The sequence below is a fragment of the Podarcis erhardii genome (assembly GCF_964252035.2).
Source record: "Podarcis erhardii genome assembly, chromosome: 2".
Classification (NCBI taxonomy): Eukaryota; Metazoa; Chordata; class Lepidosauria; order Squamata; family Lacertidae; genus Podarcis; species Podarcis erhardii.
Window position 1 is genome coordinate 10,697,336 of NC_138498.1, and position 19,314 is coordinate 10,716,649.

Consider the following 19,314-nt stretch of genomic DNA (forward strand, 5'->3'; position numbering starts at 1 on the left):
TTGGGGAAGCCCACGTAACAATGGTTAGAAAAATAAGGATATGACAAGAATTTGTTTGTATTGGTTTCCCCCCCCCCCCCGTTTGTGTTCTTTATTTGTGTTATAAAATGAATAATTTTTTTGAAAAAAACACACCTTTCAGTTTGAGCCTGTGGGGGCTTTGGAGTAGGTGGAACTGAGTGAGTCAGGAGAGGTTTTGGGAGGACAACTATTCTGGGGAAGCACCAGCCACTGGCTCCATCATCATCATCATCATCATTATTATTATTATTATTATTATTATTATATTTTAAAAACCCAACAACTCAGAAATATTCCTATTCCAAAGTCAGTAACTGAACTTGCAAATTTAGAACCACCCACAATCCCAGTTAGAGGGAGCTCAGCCCACCGTGGCTACACCTGTGCCCTCAGCTGCAGATTTAACGAGCATTTATTTAAGTACTTACCGATTAATGAATGTTAGAATGATGTTGGATAGAAATTAAGTGGTTTCCAGCTGTAATGCTTAAGAGTCATGGAAAATAAGGTTTGGAAATAAGTAAAAACTAACGGTGAGGATTTGCTGAACTAATAATTTGAATTGGAATATAAGAAAGGGAGGTAGGAGGAGGTCTGGAAAATAAGTTAAAAGAAAATAAGTAAATGGAAATTCTATGTGTTTTTAATTGTTTTTATTTTTGTATTTTTGTTGTTTCTTTTCTTTTTGTTTTACATTGTATTATTCTTGAAAATTTCAATAAATATCTTATAAAAAATATATATTTAAGTACTTACCGCATATATTTTGTACAGCTAAGCTGTTTCTTTGTTTTGAGAGTCACTGTGGTTGAGAAACCTCTCTCACATAAAATTAATATCTGTTAGAAGGATGTTGGAACAATATTATATGATTTTAGCAGGAAGGATATAAAGGATTTGGGAATAACTGACTGTTAATTGGTGAAAGGAAGAAAAGTAAAGCTACATTATATTAAGACAATTTACAGGACAAAAATTTTAAAAGAGGGAAAGGATTTGCTGAAATAGATAATAGACCTAGAATACAAAAAAGGGAGGTGTGAGGAGGTCAAGGAAATAAGCTAATGAAGGATTGGTAATGAGATCTGATGCATTTTCTTTTTTGCGTTTTTGTTTTTGTTTAATGGGTTTTATTTCTCTGTTTTGTTGTTGTTGTTTTCTCTTTTTTATATTGTGGTGTGTTGTTTTGTTTTTGTTTAATGTGGTATGTTTATTTTTTCTTTCTGTAATTGTTGAAACTAATAAATATTATTTATATATAAAAAAGAGAAACCTCTCTCACAAAGATAGGTGATATGCCAAATGGTGGCAGGTGGCTGATTGCTTCACCTGCCAATTCTAGGTATTCTTTACTAACTGAAATCCAAAGCGCCTCAGTAATAATAGTTGCTGAAATTGCGTTTCTAAGGTTGTGTCACAGAACAGCTCAAGAACCTGTTTCTGCAGCTTGTATCTCAATTCCAGTGACTCTGTGTCCACAGTGAACGATCGTTGTGTTCAGTGTATATACCCTCAGACAATTCTGCCTTTTAGCTTGTGGTTCTTGTCAGCTACAAAGGAAGAATGCTGTGGTGTGCTGAGTTCTCTGTATGTTTGCATGTCGTGAGGTAGATTTTCGTGTGTGGGTGAGGGGATTTTTGTGTGGTTTCTATTCTGAAGAACAGAAGTGAACCTCTGCATTCTAGTCCTCCATTCTGCGAGAAGTCTAGACACGCCTAAAGACAGACTAGAAAGTGAATGGAGTGTCCTTACTCCACGGAGAGGTCCATTACTACAGGCACAGCTATTGGAAGGTGAAGCATATGGTTGGCCAGAAATATATTTCCTGTTGAAAAACGTTCTTCCCTTTCTCCCACCACTGTGCAGCAAGGATGTAAAATGATAAAACCAGCATAAGGCACTGCCCTGTCTATCAGTGTTTGAAATAAGTCAGGTGCATTTCACACCAGGCTTTTCGAACACTTGCAACCAAGTAAAGATGTCTGGCCACCAGGATGGCGCCTGACATCTTCACCATCTGGAGGTGCATCCCTGGGGACAATTGGATCTAGGCTGTTTTCACACACTAATACCCCGTCCTGTAGAATTCTATCCATTACATTTTAGCAGCACAATTGGAATGAATTTCTGGAACCAAAATGCTTTTTCTGTGGAGCCTGAACAGGAGCAGTCACCATTAAGAAAAAATAGGTCAGGCTAGGCCAATATATATATGTGGACTGTCCCTGGATCAAGTGACTTTCCCCCCTTTAAGTTCTCAAAGTTCTTAACCTAGCTCAAGGTTGTCATCTGAACAAGCCAGATGTTTAACTGAGAATCAGTCCATCATTTTAAAAACCATTTTAGAGCCATCTTGCCCCAAAATGGCAACTAAAGGTAAAGGTAAAGGGACCCCTGACCATTAGGTCCAGTAATGACCGACGATGGGGTTGCTGCGCTCATCTCGCTTTATTGGCCGAGGGAGCTTCCAGTTCATGTGGCCAGCATGACTAAGCTGCTTCTGGTGAACCAGAGCAGCGCACGGAAACGCCGTTTACCTTCCTGCCGGAGCAGTACCTATTTATCTACTTGCACTTTGACGTGCTTTCGAACTGCTAGGTTGGCAGGAGCAGGGACTGAGCAACGGGAGCTTACCCCATTGCGGGGATTCAAACCGCCGACCTTCTGATCGGCAAGTCCTAGGCTCTGTGGTTTAACCCACAGCGCCACCCGCGTCCTTATGGCAACTAGACATTCCTTTTAGGTAACTACAGTGTACCTCTGGTTAAGAACTAATTCGTTCCGGAGGTCCGTTCTTAACCTGAAACTGTTCTTAACGTGAGCTACCACTTTAGCTAATGGGCCTCTCACTCCTGCCGTGCCGCCACCACACGATTTCTGTTCTCATCCTGAAGCAAAGTTCTTAACCCAAAGCACTATTTCTGGGTTTGCGGAGTCTGTAACCTGAACCACTGTACGACTTTGGTTTAAGGGACCATTTGGTGCCTAGCTTATATATATATATATATATATATATATGCTTTCGTAGATTTTCACGGGTACAGGAATGCAGGTTTTGGTGTCCTCGGGTGTCTTCCCGTGTAAAAGTTGGGGTGTCTAGGCGACGTTTCGACGAGGTGACGAGATGACGAGTGAGACCTCGTCGAAACGTCGCCTAGACACCCCAACTTTTACACGGGAAGACACCCGAGGACACCAAAACCTGCATATATATATATATATATATATATATATATATATATATATGAGTTTCTAACACTGCTGTCTATGCTCCTTAAGACACGCACCTCAATCTGGGCCTCTTTTCTCCCTTATCAGCCGTTTTTGTCTTTGCCGGCTTCTCTTTCTCTGCCTCAGCTCTTGGTCTCCTCCCGCCTTCCAAGCCGCCTGCTTTTCCACTGCACGACCTTCGAGGCTTCCTCTCAACAGCCTTCAGAAGAAAAGAAAAGACGCGCGCAAATCAAGTTGTCACTTGCGAGCAGCAGAGCTGAATGCGACGGGAGGAAGTGCCTTTGGCCAGCCCTGCTGCTGTTCCTTCAAGCTTGGGAAAACAGGCCCAAGAAGGCAGGGGACCCCAGAAGCCTTGGCTGTTCTTCCAAACCACCGTGCATCTGCTACTCCAGTTTCGGTGACCGAGTGATCAGACCAGAGTGCCTGCTTTTGGAACCAGCATGCATCAACATCAAACGGTGAGTTTGTCTTGGTTGCCTGCAAGGTTTTTGGCTTGCTTGTTTTGAGAAGGGACAAAAGCATTGGGTCTTGGAACTGTGGATACAGCGACAAATGGGTAGGGCTGCCAGGTGACCAGAGAAAAACCCCAGCAACCTGCAAACTGTGCTGGTCTGTTCTTGTGTGCAGAAATCCAACTTGGCAATGATCATCGGCTAAGGTTTGCGTATTGAGCTGCAGCAACCTTGAAGAAGCCGGCAATCTTACAGACAGAGGTCCTAATAATGAGGGCGCAGGGAGGGGAGGCCTTTGCTATCTGTAAGGAGCAGTTAAAGACCTATCTGCTTATCCAGGCACCTAGCTCGTAAATATCTCCCCCCACTTTCCTTCTTTGTTTTGGTGCCACACCCTCTCCCTCTGGTCTTCAGGATGGTATAACTTTGTGAAGTTTTCTGGCAATAGGTAAAACATGGCCGTAGCCCTCCAGATGTTGTTTAGTTGTTTAGTCGTGTCCGACTCTTCGTGACCCCCTGGACCAGAGCACGCCAGGCACTCCTGTCTTCCACTGCCTCCCGCAGTTTGGTCAAACTCATGCTGGTAGCTTTGAGAACACTGTCCAACCATCTCATCCTCCATCATCCCCTTCTCCTTGTGCCCTCCATCTTTCCCAACATCAGGGTCTTTACCAGGGAGTCTTCTCTTCTCATGAGGTGGCCAAAGTATTGGAGCCTCAGCTTCAGGATCTGTCCTTCCAGTGAGCACTCAGGGCTGATTTCCTTAAGAATGGATAGGTTTGATCTTCTTGCAATCCATGGGACTCTCAAGAGTCTCCTCCAGCACCAGAATTCAAAAGCATCAATTCTTCGGCGATCAGCCTTCTTTATGGTCCAGCTCTCACTTCCATCTCCCATCATCCCTGACTAGTGACCATGCATGCTAGCTGATGGGAGTTCCACAACAGCTGGAGGGCCTCAGGTTAGCCAACCCTGATGAAAATTAGGCACGTTCAGCAGTAGATCTCTGAGATGTGCTGATGGCAAACAATGGAGGAGGTTTTCTTTATGCCCTGCTTGCATGCATCCCTGTACAAAGCATCTGGTTAGCCCCTGTGAATGCTGGAGGAACAAAGCAGCAGAGGTCTTCTTTTTTTAGAGTTAAAAAAAGAGGTAACCTACCCTACCTTAACTGATTCAGAATTAAGTTCACGCAAGACATATTTGGTGGTTGTTTGCCCTATTTTACATGAGCTGATGAATTGCTTAACTTCCAGTGTTCCGATGCAGTGATCCTTTTTTTAAATTATACATTATGGTTATTATAATCAGAATGTTTATTTGCAGTGTATTTTCAGCACAAACCCATTTGTGGAAAATGTGGTATGCAGATAAACTGACATTGTCTATGTTTATCTGTGACAAAACCTCCCTGTGAGACCACTTTCCGTTTAACATGCAAATAGCACTTTTGATGTGTGGAACACCTTATAGTTCTTTATTTTTTTAATCAATTACTTTGTCTTCACAACTGCTCCTCAAGTTACGTCCCTTTAAATCTCAATTTTTAGTCCAAGATTGAGCAAATTGCTTTTGGCGACACAACATGATCCAAGTATCTGGGATTCAAAACTCTCTCTTGTGTTGCTCCATGTTCGGTCTAATTGCTTCCATTGTCTGATATATTTTTGGTAAATTCTGCACAGTGCTCAATTAACTTACAGCTTAAGCTCTTTCTTTTTTCTGTTTCTTGGGGAATGTAAGCTCTACCCTGTTTCTAAAGTTCTTTTGTGCATAGTTTCCTGTAGTTTTACGAATGTGTGTTGTGAAGATCATTTTTCACAATGAAATCAGGTGTTTATTGCTCCACATTTTGCAATTTGAACGTCACATGGCTTTCATCTAAACAAAGGCAGCTGTATGAATCTGTAAGACGGTGATGGGGAATCCAAAATTCACATCAGACACAGCCACCTTTCTTATAGAGTAGCCAACATAGTGCTTTCTAGATGTTAGACTCCCATCTCCCATCAGCCCAGCCAGTGGTCGAGAATTATAGGAGTTCCGCAAGATCTGTAGGGCCACGGATTAGACACCCCTACTTTATTAGGACCGGTCAAACTGCCACAAAAGTGTGAGTAAGCATGCAAATTTCTCTAAAATCCAGCTGGATGTTAAGAAACAGGGTGGGGAGCAGAGAAAGAAAGAAAACTGGCTTATGTTGAAGCCATGAGGTCTGCATGCTTCATAGCCTTAAGATGGTGCCTAGGAAGAAGTGTGAGGCTTGGGCTATGTGCCCATTACCAGCTTAAAACACAGCTAGTTATTATTTTTCTCAATTTGAATCAAAGCTTAGTTGGGGCGAGGTGGGGTGGGGGAAATAACAGGATAAATGCACGGTATATAACGATTGTGGCTAACCTTGTGTGTAGACTCCAAAACCAGCGGTAGGGACACAGGAGTGTGTACACAACTTTCAGTTCTTCTAGAAGCTGTGAAAGATTTTGAGTTACACCTAGGGATGCTGGAAGAAAAATCCAACGGCTGATTCTTCATTTCCGCAAATACAAGCAACGGCAGTTACTCCAATCTGCCGCCAGCTTTAGGAAGCTTAACATCTGTGGTTCTTCACAAGGGGACTGCTGTTCTGGACCATACCTTTAAAACACATTTGAATCATCAATCCTCTCCCAAAGAATAATGGGAACTGAAGTTTGTTAAGGCTGCTGGGAATTTTAGATCTGTGAGAGGTAAGCTGAAGTTTCCAGAATTATTTGAAAGAAAGACCACATTTCAAATGTTCTTTAAAGGTAATGGCATGTACAAAGAAGAAGAAGAAGAGGAGTTTGGATTTGATATCCCGCTTTATCACGACCCAAAGGAGTCTCAAAGCGGCTAACAACCTCCTTCCTCCCCCACAACAAACACTCTGTGAGGTGAGTGGGGCTGAGAGACTTCAGAGAAGCATGACTGGCCCAAGGTCACCCAGCAGCTGCATGTGGAGGAGCAGGGACGCGAACCCGGTTCACCAGATTACTAGTCCACCGCTCTTAACCACTACACCACGCTGGCTCCCATAGCCCTGATTTGCTCGTTCTTTCCAGACTCACTGCGTTTTCCCCATTGGGACCATGATCCAACACAGCTCTATGCATGCATGGCTGGCTGTGGGGAAAGGACACTCTATGCTGCGCGCACCTGGAGGGGCGTGTGCGTAGCCTTACCAACTGTTGTGGTGGAAACTTCAAAACTGCTGTTCTATTTTTAAGCTTTGAATTTTAAACTGAAGAATAGACTGCTTCGTTGTGGTGTGGTGGAAACTTCAGAGAAATCCCCAGCTCTTCAGAAATATCCTCGTGTTATTTACTTTTGAGGCCCAATGGGCAGTTATGGGTATCCAGCTGCAAAAAGAGGAGAGGGCGACGGCACTTTTTAATAGTTGTGCGGCGGTAGGTGAGTTTCAGCAGGTGTGGGCTACACCTGCTGAATTGCCCGCTTCTGCACAGCAATTAAAGGGTTAGGACCTCTGCCTTCTTTTTGGACCTGGCCATCCTCTTAAGAGACCCGTAGACCAGAATTAAATAGCCACATCATAAAAGAGGTGTACAGCTAGTCTCGACCTCTTTCTAAAAGTTCATCCTGGAGTCATTCTGAAAGCCAGTGTTTTGCAAGCAGCACACTGACAAGCCCAACAGCTGCTGAACGTTCCTCACGTGGAAGCTGTTAGTCTGTTTACGTGAGACAGAGCAGTTTTGCAGTGCTGTTAATGGCCACAGAATGCAAGAGAGAGACATCTGACTCTTGCGGAAAAGAACAGGAAAATACAGTTCTCTTTAGTTTCGGCTCTAGGTTATATCTAGAGTGCCCATGTGCAAAACAGGGTGGGATTCCTACACCCAACTCAGTCACGAAGCTTGCTGGATAATCGTGAGCCAATTGTGCTCTCTCATCCTCACCTACCTCACAAGGTCGCTGTGAAGATAGAATGAGGAGGGGGAAGAACATTGTATAACCCCCCTTGAAACCCTTGGAGGAAAGATGGGATATACAGTGGTACCTCGGGTTACATACGCTTCAGGTTACAGACTCCGCTAACCCAGAAATAGTACCTCGGGTTAAGAACTTTGCTTCAGGATGAGAACAGAAATTGTGCTCTGGCAGCAGCGGGAGGCCCCATTAACTAAAGTGGTGCTTCAGGTTAAGAACAGTTTCAGGTTATGAACGGACCTCCAGAACGAATTAGGTACTTAACCCGAGGTACCACTGTAAATGGAATAAATAAGTAAACTATTAAACATCTAGCCACCCTAGTTATCTCCAGTCAGATTTATGCATAAATCTGCTTATCTGTCTGTCTCTCTCTCTCTCTATCTATCTATCTATCTATCTATCTATCTATCTTCTATCTATCATCTATCTATCTATCTATCTTTGCTGTAGGATGTCTCTATGTGCCTTACCTCTGAACACTCTGGAAATGAAATTTCCAACAGTTCAAAACAATATCTTACGGCTCCTATGTAATGCTCCTGGGACTAAATTGTGTCATAGAATCACAAGAGTTGGAAGGGACCATCTAGTCCAATGCAGGAATGTGCAGCCGCCCCATACAGGGATTAAACCTTGGTGTTATCAGTACCACGCTCTAACCAAGAATGGAGCTATCTGACAATACGTATTTTTATATCCGCCCCCCTCCAAATTCAAAATACGAATGTTGAAAATCCCCTCCCTTGCTCATAACACTATTTTAATCCTTCTGCATTATATTTAAAACCCTCTGCCTTATAGCTTCTTCTTTATAGCTTCGTTGAGGACCCAGTGAGGTTTCCTTTCCTGTTATGTGTTGAAACAGTCTTCATAGCTATCTTAGCTTCTGTGTAGACCATACATTTAAAGCATCTCCCAAAGAATACTGGGAAACTAGTTTACTTCTCACAGAGCTACAATTTCCAAGATCCTTAAACCACACTTCCCAGGAATCTTGGGGGGAGGTTGTGTGTTTTAAATGTATGGTACTTACACAGCCTCAGTGTATACAGTTCAGCTTTCCATAAACTGTACTTTTTGCATTTAATGATCTTTTCACCCCACATTTCCAATGTTTTCCTCTCTCTATATTTTTTCCTCTATATGCCCGTTTGTATTTATCATTTCCTGAATTGGCTGTGTTCATGGGCGAGTGCTGATACATCACAAACAGGGAAGTATCAGTATGCTTGGGGAAACTTCAAGGCTTGCAGAACTACCAATAAAAAAATTGGGGAAGGAAGGTAATCCCGAAACAGCCCAGTGAGGACTCGGCATATTCATTGGCCGTCAAAACTTACACCGCAATAATTCTGTTAGTCTTCAATATGCCACAGGACTCTTTGCTTATTGTATTATCATTCAATAGACACCCAGCGAGTCCCCAGAAACTGCAATAAATACAATTTAAAACACATATACATTAAATCAACATGTATCAATATTATAAATACTTAGCAGTGTTCCTGCCAACTGCATCTGTGCTTATATGCATACCTTGGTTCTCATTTTTTTTTAATGTTTATTGAATTTTCAAATTATAACAACAAATTTTCCACAAATCTTAATTGAACAATTTATATATCCATATTTTGCCCCTCCCCCCTCTTTGGCTTCCCCCATATTTCCGTATTGATTTGTTAAACAAATTCTATACCCTGCTGGTTTTACCTCTTATATAGTTGTGAAAGTTTAGTCAAACCTGCCAATGGGTCCAAATCTTTATACTGTCTTTTTATATAGTTTGTAAATGGTTCTCAGTCCTTTTTGAAATCGATGTTGTTTCTCTCATGTATCCTCTCTGTCAGCTTAGCCAGTTCCACCTAGTCCATAAGCTTAAGTTGCCATTCTGGACTCGATGGCCCTTGTGGTCTCTTCCAACTCTATGATTCTTCCTTTGCTGGCGTTTTCTCTGTTTTCCATACTTGTGCTAATAAAATTCTTGCTGCTGCTTTGTTGTTGTTTAGTCGTTTAATCGTGTCCGACTCTTCGTGACCCCATGGACCAGAGCATGCCAGGCCCTCCTGTCTTCCACTGCATCCTGCAGTTTGGTCAAACTCATGCTGGTAGCTTTGAGAACACTGTCCAACCATCTTGTCCTCCATCCCCTTCTCCTTGTGCCCTCCATCTTTCCCAACATCAGGGTCTTTTCCAGGGAGTCTTCTCTTCTCATGAGGTGGCCAAAGTATTGGAGCCTCAGCTTCAGGATCTGTCCTTCCAGTGAGCACTCAGGGCTGATTTCCTTAAGAATGGATAGGTTTGATCTTCTTGCAGTCCATGGGACTCTCAAGAGTCTCCTCCAGCACCACTTGCTGCTGCTGTCAAACTTAATCTGTTCCAGGAGTCCGTTCGACTCCTGAAACTGTTCGAAAACCAAGGCGCGGCTTCCAATTAGCTGCAGGAGCTTCCTGCACTCAAGCGGAAGCAGTGGCGTAGCGTGGGGGTGCAGGGGGGGCCGGCCGCACCGGGCGCAACATCTGGGGGTTAGGGTTAGGGGGCGCAAATCCACGGGTTGGGGGGCGCAAATCCACGGGTTAGGGGGTGCAAATTACTTGCCTTGCCCCGGGTGCTGACAACCCACGCTACGCCACTGAGCGGAAGCCGAGTTGGATGTTCGGCTTCTGAAAAACATTCACAAACCGGAACACTTACTTCCGGGTTTGCGACAATCGGGAGCCGATTTGTTCAGGAGCTAAGCCATTTGAGTATGAAGGTACCACTGTATATCTCTCCAACAATGCTAAATTTCTTTAAGTAAAAATATTCTGGGTTTGATAAAGAAAGCCCCTAATGTGAAAGTTGGCTCCTTTAAAGAGCTGGGCTGGAAGGAACAAGGAGTGTCGCCAGAACACATGAGAGAAACGGCAGGATCATGATTGAAGGTATTTTGAGTTGAAACTAAAACATTTGCTCTCAGTCTAGGGCAGCTCCCTGCTTTCTTCACTAATACAGGGAACAACAGGCAGTACCAGAAGTGGGATAGTGAGCTATAGGGTGATTTTGAAGCCAGAAAGCTTGAGAAAGAAGCCCTAGATGTGTTAGCTCTCTTAAGCTGTGCTCCAGAAAATTGGAGAAGATTTAAGCAGCACTTTGACCAGCTCATAGAAGCCAGTGGAGCTGCCGAGACGACAACAGATAAAAGGAAGGCAGCTCTGCTGGTGAATTTTGCAGGGCCCCAAGATGCTGATTTGCTTAACACCTTTTCACTAGCTGCAGAAAAAAAGACTAAATGTGATAGTGTGGTTAACAAGTCTGAGGAACGTTTGCACACAAAGCAAAAAAAGCAAGATGTTTGAAAGAGAGGTTTCTTCATACAATAAAAAAAGTGAGACAGAATCCTTAGAGCCTTCTGCGAAGGCTGAGCCAGACTGTAAACATATTGTAAATCTCCCTGTGATCCTCGGATGATGAGAGATAATGAAATCATCATCATCATCATCATCATCATCATCATCACTGCTTTTTTTCTAAAAAAAATGTTTAGGGGTACTCTCATTTTGATTCAAGTAAATCACCACTTTATAGTTCAAATCGGGAAAAATTAATACAGTAAATGATCAAAAGTACAAAGATTCACAAAATGTTTAGGGATATCCACACCCCTTTGTCCCCCCCAGAAAAAAGCACTGAAAATAATAATGAAACTTCTGACTAATAAGGGATCAGATTGGCCTAAGAAACAGGATTGCAAACTGACTGGGAAATTGCTAGAAATTTCTTTACTTTAGCAAAAAGCAATTGAAATCTCCTGAGTTGCAAGAAATTACATGCAAAAGAGAGTACAGATTGTTTGTTTGAAGGAAAGAGTTGTGTTGTGTTTGTGGATTGTGACTTCTAGCAGCCATGGTGGAGGGTGGCAGTGATAGTGAGCCTCACTCAAAACCTAGTTTTGACTTATTTGGAACAGCAAGCCAAAGTTTGCAGGAATTGTGGCCGTGTGCATGCACCCACAGCAGTGCAGGGCCGGTGGAAAAGCATGCGGCAGATGGCTAAAGGTGGGCCACTTTGCTAGGGCTTGCAAACAAATTTAGTGGCAAGAAGAAACTGCAACCTGTGCACAGTGTCTCAGAAAGAAAGCAGCTCTGCTTCATGGTTCTGCAACGATCTATATCACCAGAGGGCTGGAATATTAAGTTAGAGATAAATGGCAGCAAAGTGAACTTTAAACAAAACACTGGAGCACAGATGTGATTCCTGAAAGCAAAGCAATGCTACAAAGCAGGTATAGGCGAACTCCGGCCCTCCAGATGTTTGGGGCTACAATACCCATCATCCCTAGCTAACAGGACCAGTGGTCAGGGATGATGGGAATTGTAGTCCCAAAACATCTGGAGGGCTGAGTTTGCCCATGCCTGCTACAAAGGAAACCAAGCTACAGGGATAATAGGAAAATGAAATTAAGAGCATATGGAGTGAGAGCATTATCAGCTGCGACTTGAATGCCTCTGAACTGGAAGTTAAATGGGAAGACAATGTTAAAAATGCTTTATTTGATGTTTTGTTCTGGTCTCAAATTAATCATGACATTGAAGCACTTGTGCATGTGCAAAAATCCTCACTATGCCCTGATTGTGGACTATTTTTCTTAATATCCAGAGGTTGCTTTACTAATGGACACCGCTGCTTCCCAGGGAATTGGGAAAATTAAGTCATTTTTTTGTTTTGCTTGGCATGGCATTTCTGAGGGGGTTTGGACAGATAATGGCCCTCAGTTTGGTTTGTTGTGAGTTTTAGAACTTCTCCAAAGTTTATGGGATTTCTTCAGATCACATCAAGCCACAAATATTCTCAGTCAAATGGTCTCGTTGAAAATGGAAGTACAAGTTGTAAAGAAATAACAGGATTCAGGTACTGGCCCATCACCGGCTTTGCTGAATTATGGAGCATCTCCTCTGGAACGTGGAAAAGCTGAGCTTCTGTTTGAAAGGGTTATTCGAACAAAGTTGCCCAATTATCAGAGGCTGAAGGAATAACACAGTACAATTCTGGAAACATGTTCAGGACATGTTTTAGATAGATAATTTATTATGGTTGGAGACCAGTTTATAAAACACACTTGGGGGCACAGTCACAGAAGGAAAACAAACAATTAAAACAATGTACAACAATAAACTACCAGGACATGTTTTCCACCGGATTTTGATGAACACCAGTTCGCTTATAGGAGAAATAGATCAACAGATGATGCCATAGCTACAGTCTTTCACCTTGCAGCGAGTCATCTGGAGAGACCGGGGAATCATGTCAGAATGCTGTTTATTATAGCTCGGCTTTTAATACCATCCTTCCAGACATTCTTATTAAAAAGCTGATGGACCTGGACCTATCCCCTACCACCTGTGATTGGATTAAAGACTTTCTGAGGGATCGCACACAAATAGCAAGGATTGGGCCTGTTACATCTACCTCTCTGAAGCTCAGCACTGGCACCCCACAGGGAAGCCTATGTACCTGTACTCGTTGTATAAATATGACTGTATTTCATCTGATCCATCCACTGCAATTAAGTTTGCAGATGCTACCACCACAATGGGTCTAATTACAGGTGGAGATGAATCAGCGTATAGGGAGGAGGTTCAAAAAGTCTCCACATGGTGCCTAGAGAACAACTTGCACCTAAATATCAGCAAGACAAAGGAGATGGTGTTGGACTTTTGGAGGAAGAGAGGGGAACTAGCCCCGTTGTATATCGGGGAGGGGGCTGTGTGGAGAGTCTCTTCCTTTAAATTACTGGGAGTTTACCTTAGTGAGGACCTCACTTGGAAAATCAATACAACCCAGGTGGTTAGGAAGGCCCAACAGAGACTCCATTTCCTCAGGGTCTTGCGAAAGAACAATGTCAAACAAAAATTGATGATCTCATTCTACCAGGCCACAATAGAAAGTGTCCTTTCATACTGTATTACAGTGTGGTATGCTGGTTTGACAGCCACGGGCAGGAAGTCCATACAAAGGGTGTGAATACAGCACATGATATCATGGGCTGTCCCATGATATCTAGCGATGTCAGCTGATGGACTATGCAGAACTTGACAAACTGACAGGGAAGATCAGATATCTACGAGACCAAAAGTTTATCGAGGACTGGGGAAAGTTGGTGAAGTATTGGGAAGGTATAAGTGATAGAGAAATAACGTTGGTGGCATTCAAAGAAGCTCTGTAAAAGTTGAAGAAATATTGCAAAAAAGAAAAACAGGTAATAAAGGGTACACTAAAAGGAAATAGCGAATTTAAGAAATGTGTAATTAAAAAAATTTAATTTGGATGATTATCAGAGAGGCTGAAGGAAGTCCAAAAGTGAAGAATTTGTTAAAGCTGAAATGTGATGTGATATGTATTCTTAAGATGAAAATTAATAAAAATTATTTTTTTAAAAAAGAAAGATATCTAGCGATGTCATCTAGTTCGCTAGATGACATCGCGGGAGACCGCTGCCTCAGGACAGCGAGGAAAATTCTTAGGGACGACTCACACCCTGGCCAGCACCTCTTTAATCTCCTACCTTCGGGCAGGAGATACAGAAGTATAGTCAGCCACACCAACAGGTTAAAGAACAGTTTTTATCCATGGACTGTTGGGCTGCTGAATGCAAAAAAAAAAATAATAGTGGTGCAATTGACTTCTGACAAGCACACAGAGCGCGAACAAGACTGAGTGTATGTGTAAGGGGGAGGAGGGGGGGTTGTTCAATTTCACTACACACAGGTGGTGTAGTGACAATAAAGTTTATTTTATTTTTATTTATTTTATTTATTTGGAAAGACTGTATGAAAGGAAAACAAAAGGCATAGTATGGCAGAGGCTCAAAAGAACTTACCGTAAAGCTATTGCAGTCAAATGACCAGGTGCATATTTATGATTGCTCAGCATGGACGCAGACCACAAGAGCAATTACAGTGGTACCTCGGGTTACATACGCTTCAGGTTACAGACTCTGCTAACCCAGAAATAGTACCTCGGGTTAAGAACTTTGCTTCAGGATGAGAACAGAAATTGTGCTCTGGTGGTGCGGCAGCAGCGGGAGGCCCCATTAGCTAAAGTGGTGCTTTAGGGTAAGAACAGTTTCAGGTTAAGTACGGACCTCTGGAGTGAATTAAGTACTTAACCCGAGGTACCACTGTAAAGTAGAAAGCCTGCACTGTGTCAGCATCAAATGTTCAGCCATATAGGAGGGACAGGTGACATAAGGAACTATAACATCGAGGAACTTGAACCCAGGGCACAGTAACAAGCTGATTCTCAGCAACCTCAGCAATGTGATTGGAACCTGGAGCTGCAGCCAGTAAATCACATACAGGGGGAGGGGTACAAGTTATCAGAAGATCTACAAGGCACCACAGAGATGAAAAGAACAATTCTGAATAGACTTGGATGTCATTTGGTGTGTGTGTGTCATTTTTTTGTTTTTCTTGTAGATGCAGTACATGCTGTTCTGTCGTCTTGTTTTTGTTCTCTTGTAAGCTACAGTTTTATATGGTGGGCGTAGGGGTTATTTAATGCTATTTGAGTATCAGAAAGTGGGAGATGTGAGAGGGAACTAGCAGAAGCTGGAAGGTTGATCATGATGAAAGCCTTCTGTGTTGAAATTGAAGAAAAGAAAAGAAAAGATTGGTTGTTGTTGTTGTTTAGTCGTTTAGTCGTGTCCCACTCTTCGTGACCCCCTGGACCAGAGCACGCCAGGCACTCCTGTCTTCCACTGCCTCCCGCAGTTTGGTCAAACTCATGCTGGTAGCTTCGAGAACACTGTCCAACCATCTCGTCCTTTGTCGTCCCCTTCTCCTTGTGCCCTCCATCTTTCCCAACATCAGGGTCTTTTTCAGGGAGTCTTCTCTTCTCATGAGGTGGCCAAAGTATTGGAGCCTCAGCTTCACGATCTGCCCTTCCGGTGAGCACTCAGGGCTGATTTCCTTCAGAATGGTTGGTTGTTAGCTCACACTATTTCCCAGCTTTCTTCACTCATGCAAGGAACAGCACAGTTATCTGGCCAAACATGTTTTGCAGGTTTTTGAAGTGCTGAAAACCTGCAAAGCCTCTTTGACATTAGGCAAATTATGGTAGATGCATGAGATAAGCAACCCTCCACTCTGTTGTACTCTGGGCTTCCTTGCATGAGAGCTTCTTTTGTTTTGTTCTTTTGTTTGTTGGGCCTGATGCTACACAGCAACAGCAGATGTGAACTGATTGTGGTGCGTTTTGTAACCACGCGTCAATCTCAGGCAAAAGAAGTCCTTATAAGGAGAGCAACACAGTGGAAATTTATGCAACTTTTTGTTTGATTTTGTTTATATGGAGACATGGGGTGGTGTTGGGCTTTTCTCAAAACTGAGCCACCCGAATGGTTCCTCCACCACCACCCTAGATGAATGAAATGCCCACATCCTTGCTGTGAGCCTCATGATATGCTGGGCTGCATAACAATGTGGAAATCTCAGGCCTTGGGGGAGAAATGGGGCCATGCGGTCCTCTCCATCTGGCCTATTGGACTCCCCACCCCAGCACACACCCCATTACCAGCCCTGCGTTTCACCCTCATTGGGTGTTTTTGCTTGGCTAAGAATGCCTCCTTGAAATCTGATGGCGTTTCTTCCTTGCACACAGAAAGGGCTGCTTGTAGAAACCGGCTTACTGTACAGAGGTGAAAATTTGCATTCTTTGCTCCACCCACTTTTACCTGTGGCCCCGCCCACCATTGGAATGTGTTATCACTTCAAACAGCTTTTTATCTCATTATGCAGTACATCATTTCCCAAAATACCCTCACGTCCACATAACAATGTGAAGTGGATTCAATGCATCCCATGGGTACATGTTTTTGCGTTATCCACATGACGTTTTCCTCCTCATCCAAGTGACCTTCTTTTTGTATTTTTTGTCAGGCAGCCAACGGAGGTTAGAAAAGCTCTCAGCCATGTGCTCGGCCATGTGCTCTTTTGGCATGCCAAAGCATCCATCTCCCCAGCTCAAGAATATCTAAGGACATGGTCTGAACTGTAATAAACAAAAATCTGCCCTTATTCCCTTATGGGGGACACAAGAGCCCTTATAGAGTCCTTTGTAGGTTCTCCATTGGTTGGAGAAAATAAGAGGCCAACCAGAGAATATTGAGAAGCAAAGCAGCTAGTAAGCCTGATGTTTATTAATGCTGTTGCAACAGGGTGCTCCCCTCACAGGCAGGAAAGGAGGAGGACCCAGAACCAAGGTGTGCCTGCCCTTATATAGACATTTTAAATTGCCTTCCCTGGAGCTCAAGACCACCCCTCCATACATCATACATACATCACAGAAAAAGTGGTCTACAACAGAAATTTGAATGTTGTTTTTCCTGTCTGCCAGGTTATCTGATAATGTCTTATCTGATTGCCTTTCCTGGTAGTCTGCTCATTCCTTTGAGATGGTGCTTACCCAATTCCTGAGACAATGGGAAGGTTCCCTCACCCCCTCCCTCCTTGCAGAGAAAACATTTGGCCAGTTTGGGAGTCAAAATGGTTTCAGGACAGTCTTCCTCCTGTGCTGCTCCAGACATGTGGTCCACATATCCATGTACGTGCCTGGCTGGCACATTTATGAATATATATATATATATATATATATATATATATATATATATATATATAATTTCAGAACCTTCTTGACTCCAACTCCCACCATCTTCATCTATCACAGCCAATGATGACCAGGGATGATGGGAGATGGAGTCCTAACAATATCTGGAGGGGCAACCACAGGTTCCTCAGTTCTGGTCCAAAGGCACTTTGCTGAAACTAAGCAGGTCTGGGGCTGGTCAGTTCTTGGAATCAAGGCGATTCACTTGGGAAAACCCGTGCCTTGAGTTCCAGAGGGTGGAGACACACAGGGATGTACATGAGATAGATTAGGACGCTGCCTCTGTGCACCCTCTCTGAAAGTGCATGTAGTTGATTATTTCCCCCAATATATTTTTGTAGCTGAGGCAGAAACAAGCTAGTTGCATACTGTTGGGCTTGCCCTTTCTTCACAGGAAGGGAGGGGTTGTCTTGAGATAATCTTGCAGGGTTCAATGTTCCTTGGTTACCTCTAGAGGGAAAGCACAGCCTCTGAAATTCTGGAGTCGGCCTGAGAACTGCTTCCACTGCCTCAGAGTGCGTGCAGGTCGCAGCTCCTTTGCTGCCGAACTTTGCCACGGACAGTTGTGACCAGCAGCCAATTCAGCTTCAAGGTAGGTTTGAGATCTTTGACTCACGTATCTGTGGAAATCAAACACTTTATGCTCCAGGAACACTTCGGCTAGAATAGTTCAGGTTGCAGTTTCTTTATCTTTCGCCACCTCCGAGTCAAATTGTGAAAGAATAAGATTTCACGAACTTTCTTTATCTCTGAGCAGGCAGCACAGAATGACTAATCCGTGTAATAGATGGAGGTCATCGCTTGTTTTGAAGGCATGGTTTTACTCATAAAGTGTCTTCTGTAGAAATGTATGTTTTTACTCACAAGTTGTAAACAGTGTGTTGCTCAGAAAAGCAATTAAGTTTTGAAATCTCATTGTTTTTCATAGCTTTGCAGAATTTTCCAGAATTTAGATCAGATTTAGATTGCAAATGTGTGTCTTACCAGCATGTATTTTGCTCGAATGGTTTGCACACATAACCTGTCTTGGGAGAGTGCTTTTACGAGCAAGGGATCCCCAAATCTTGTTTCATAATGAGAAATTTTAAAGGACACAACATACCCAGAGGCGAACCTAGGATCCCTTGCGCTCTCGGCAAGTAGCTGTATTGCCCCCCCCCCTAAAAAACCCCCACTTTTCTGCAATAGCCACATTTGATATTACTAAATTTTACGCAACCCAAGTTTTTGAAGTGTCTGCATTGCGGGTGATGCAAGATGGAAGGGTGGGAAAAATTGCATGTCTTTGTGCAGCGTTGCAAGAAGCACAGGAAGATTCTCCCACATTTGATCTCACCACGACAGCAATGTTGTATATGCACATGTTTGCGCCAGTCTCGAACCTTCTTGCCATTTCTCCTACTGCTCAGCTCTCCTACCCAGCCTTTTCTTTTCTTTTTAAAATAGTTTTTATTAAGGATTTTTTTGTGTTACAAAACAGATGCAGGGAAACGTACATCTATCGTCTCCACTTCCAGTTCATAGAGTCTTTTTCACAGTTCATTTACATTTAGCGAGAAACACTTTTGTCACAGACGTCTTGCAGTTGCGGTGAAAGAAAGGAAGGGAGATTGGGAGGTTATTGTTCTTTCATTCTCTTGCCTAAAGTGTTAGCTTAGGGTTTTTTTTGGGGGGGGGGCTCCACCGAGCCTGCTTGGCTGTGTTCAGTTGATTGCAGTGTGGCTTGTTTGTAAGGGGGGGGGGCTAGGTTGTGGGATCAGGTTAGCCATATTGATTTGTATGCTGTTGGGGGGGGGGCGGGGATAGGTTGTGGCTATGTATGTGATAAAGCAGGCATAGGCAAATTCGGCCCTCCAGATGTTTGGGGACTACAACTCCCATCATCCCTCGTTAACAGGACCAGTGGTCGGGGATGGTGGGATCTGTAGTCCCAAAACATATTGGGGGCCGAGTTTGCCTATGCCTGGTGATAAAGTGCTTTTTTTCTTTAAAAATGTTT

The 19,314-nt window shown here is 43.3% G+C and overlaps 1 protein-coding gene across 1 annotated transcript in view; it reads left to right on the forward strand.

Annotated features, from left to right (window-relative positions):
• The first annotated feature begins 3,529 nt into the window (after nt 1-3,529).
• ITGB7 (integrin subunit beta 7) overlaps nt 3,530-19,314 on the forward strand; it is a 44,144-nt gene continuing 28,359 nt past the window's right edge. The window contains exon 1 of the mRNA XM_081848931.1: nt 3,530-3,710. Coding sequence (XP_081705057.1) covers nt 3,693-3,710 — 18 coding nt within the window. The 5' untranslated portion in view covers nt 3,530-3,692. The remainder of the gene's footprint in view (nt 3,711-19,314) is intronic.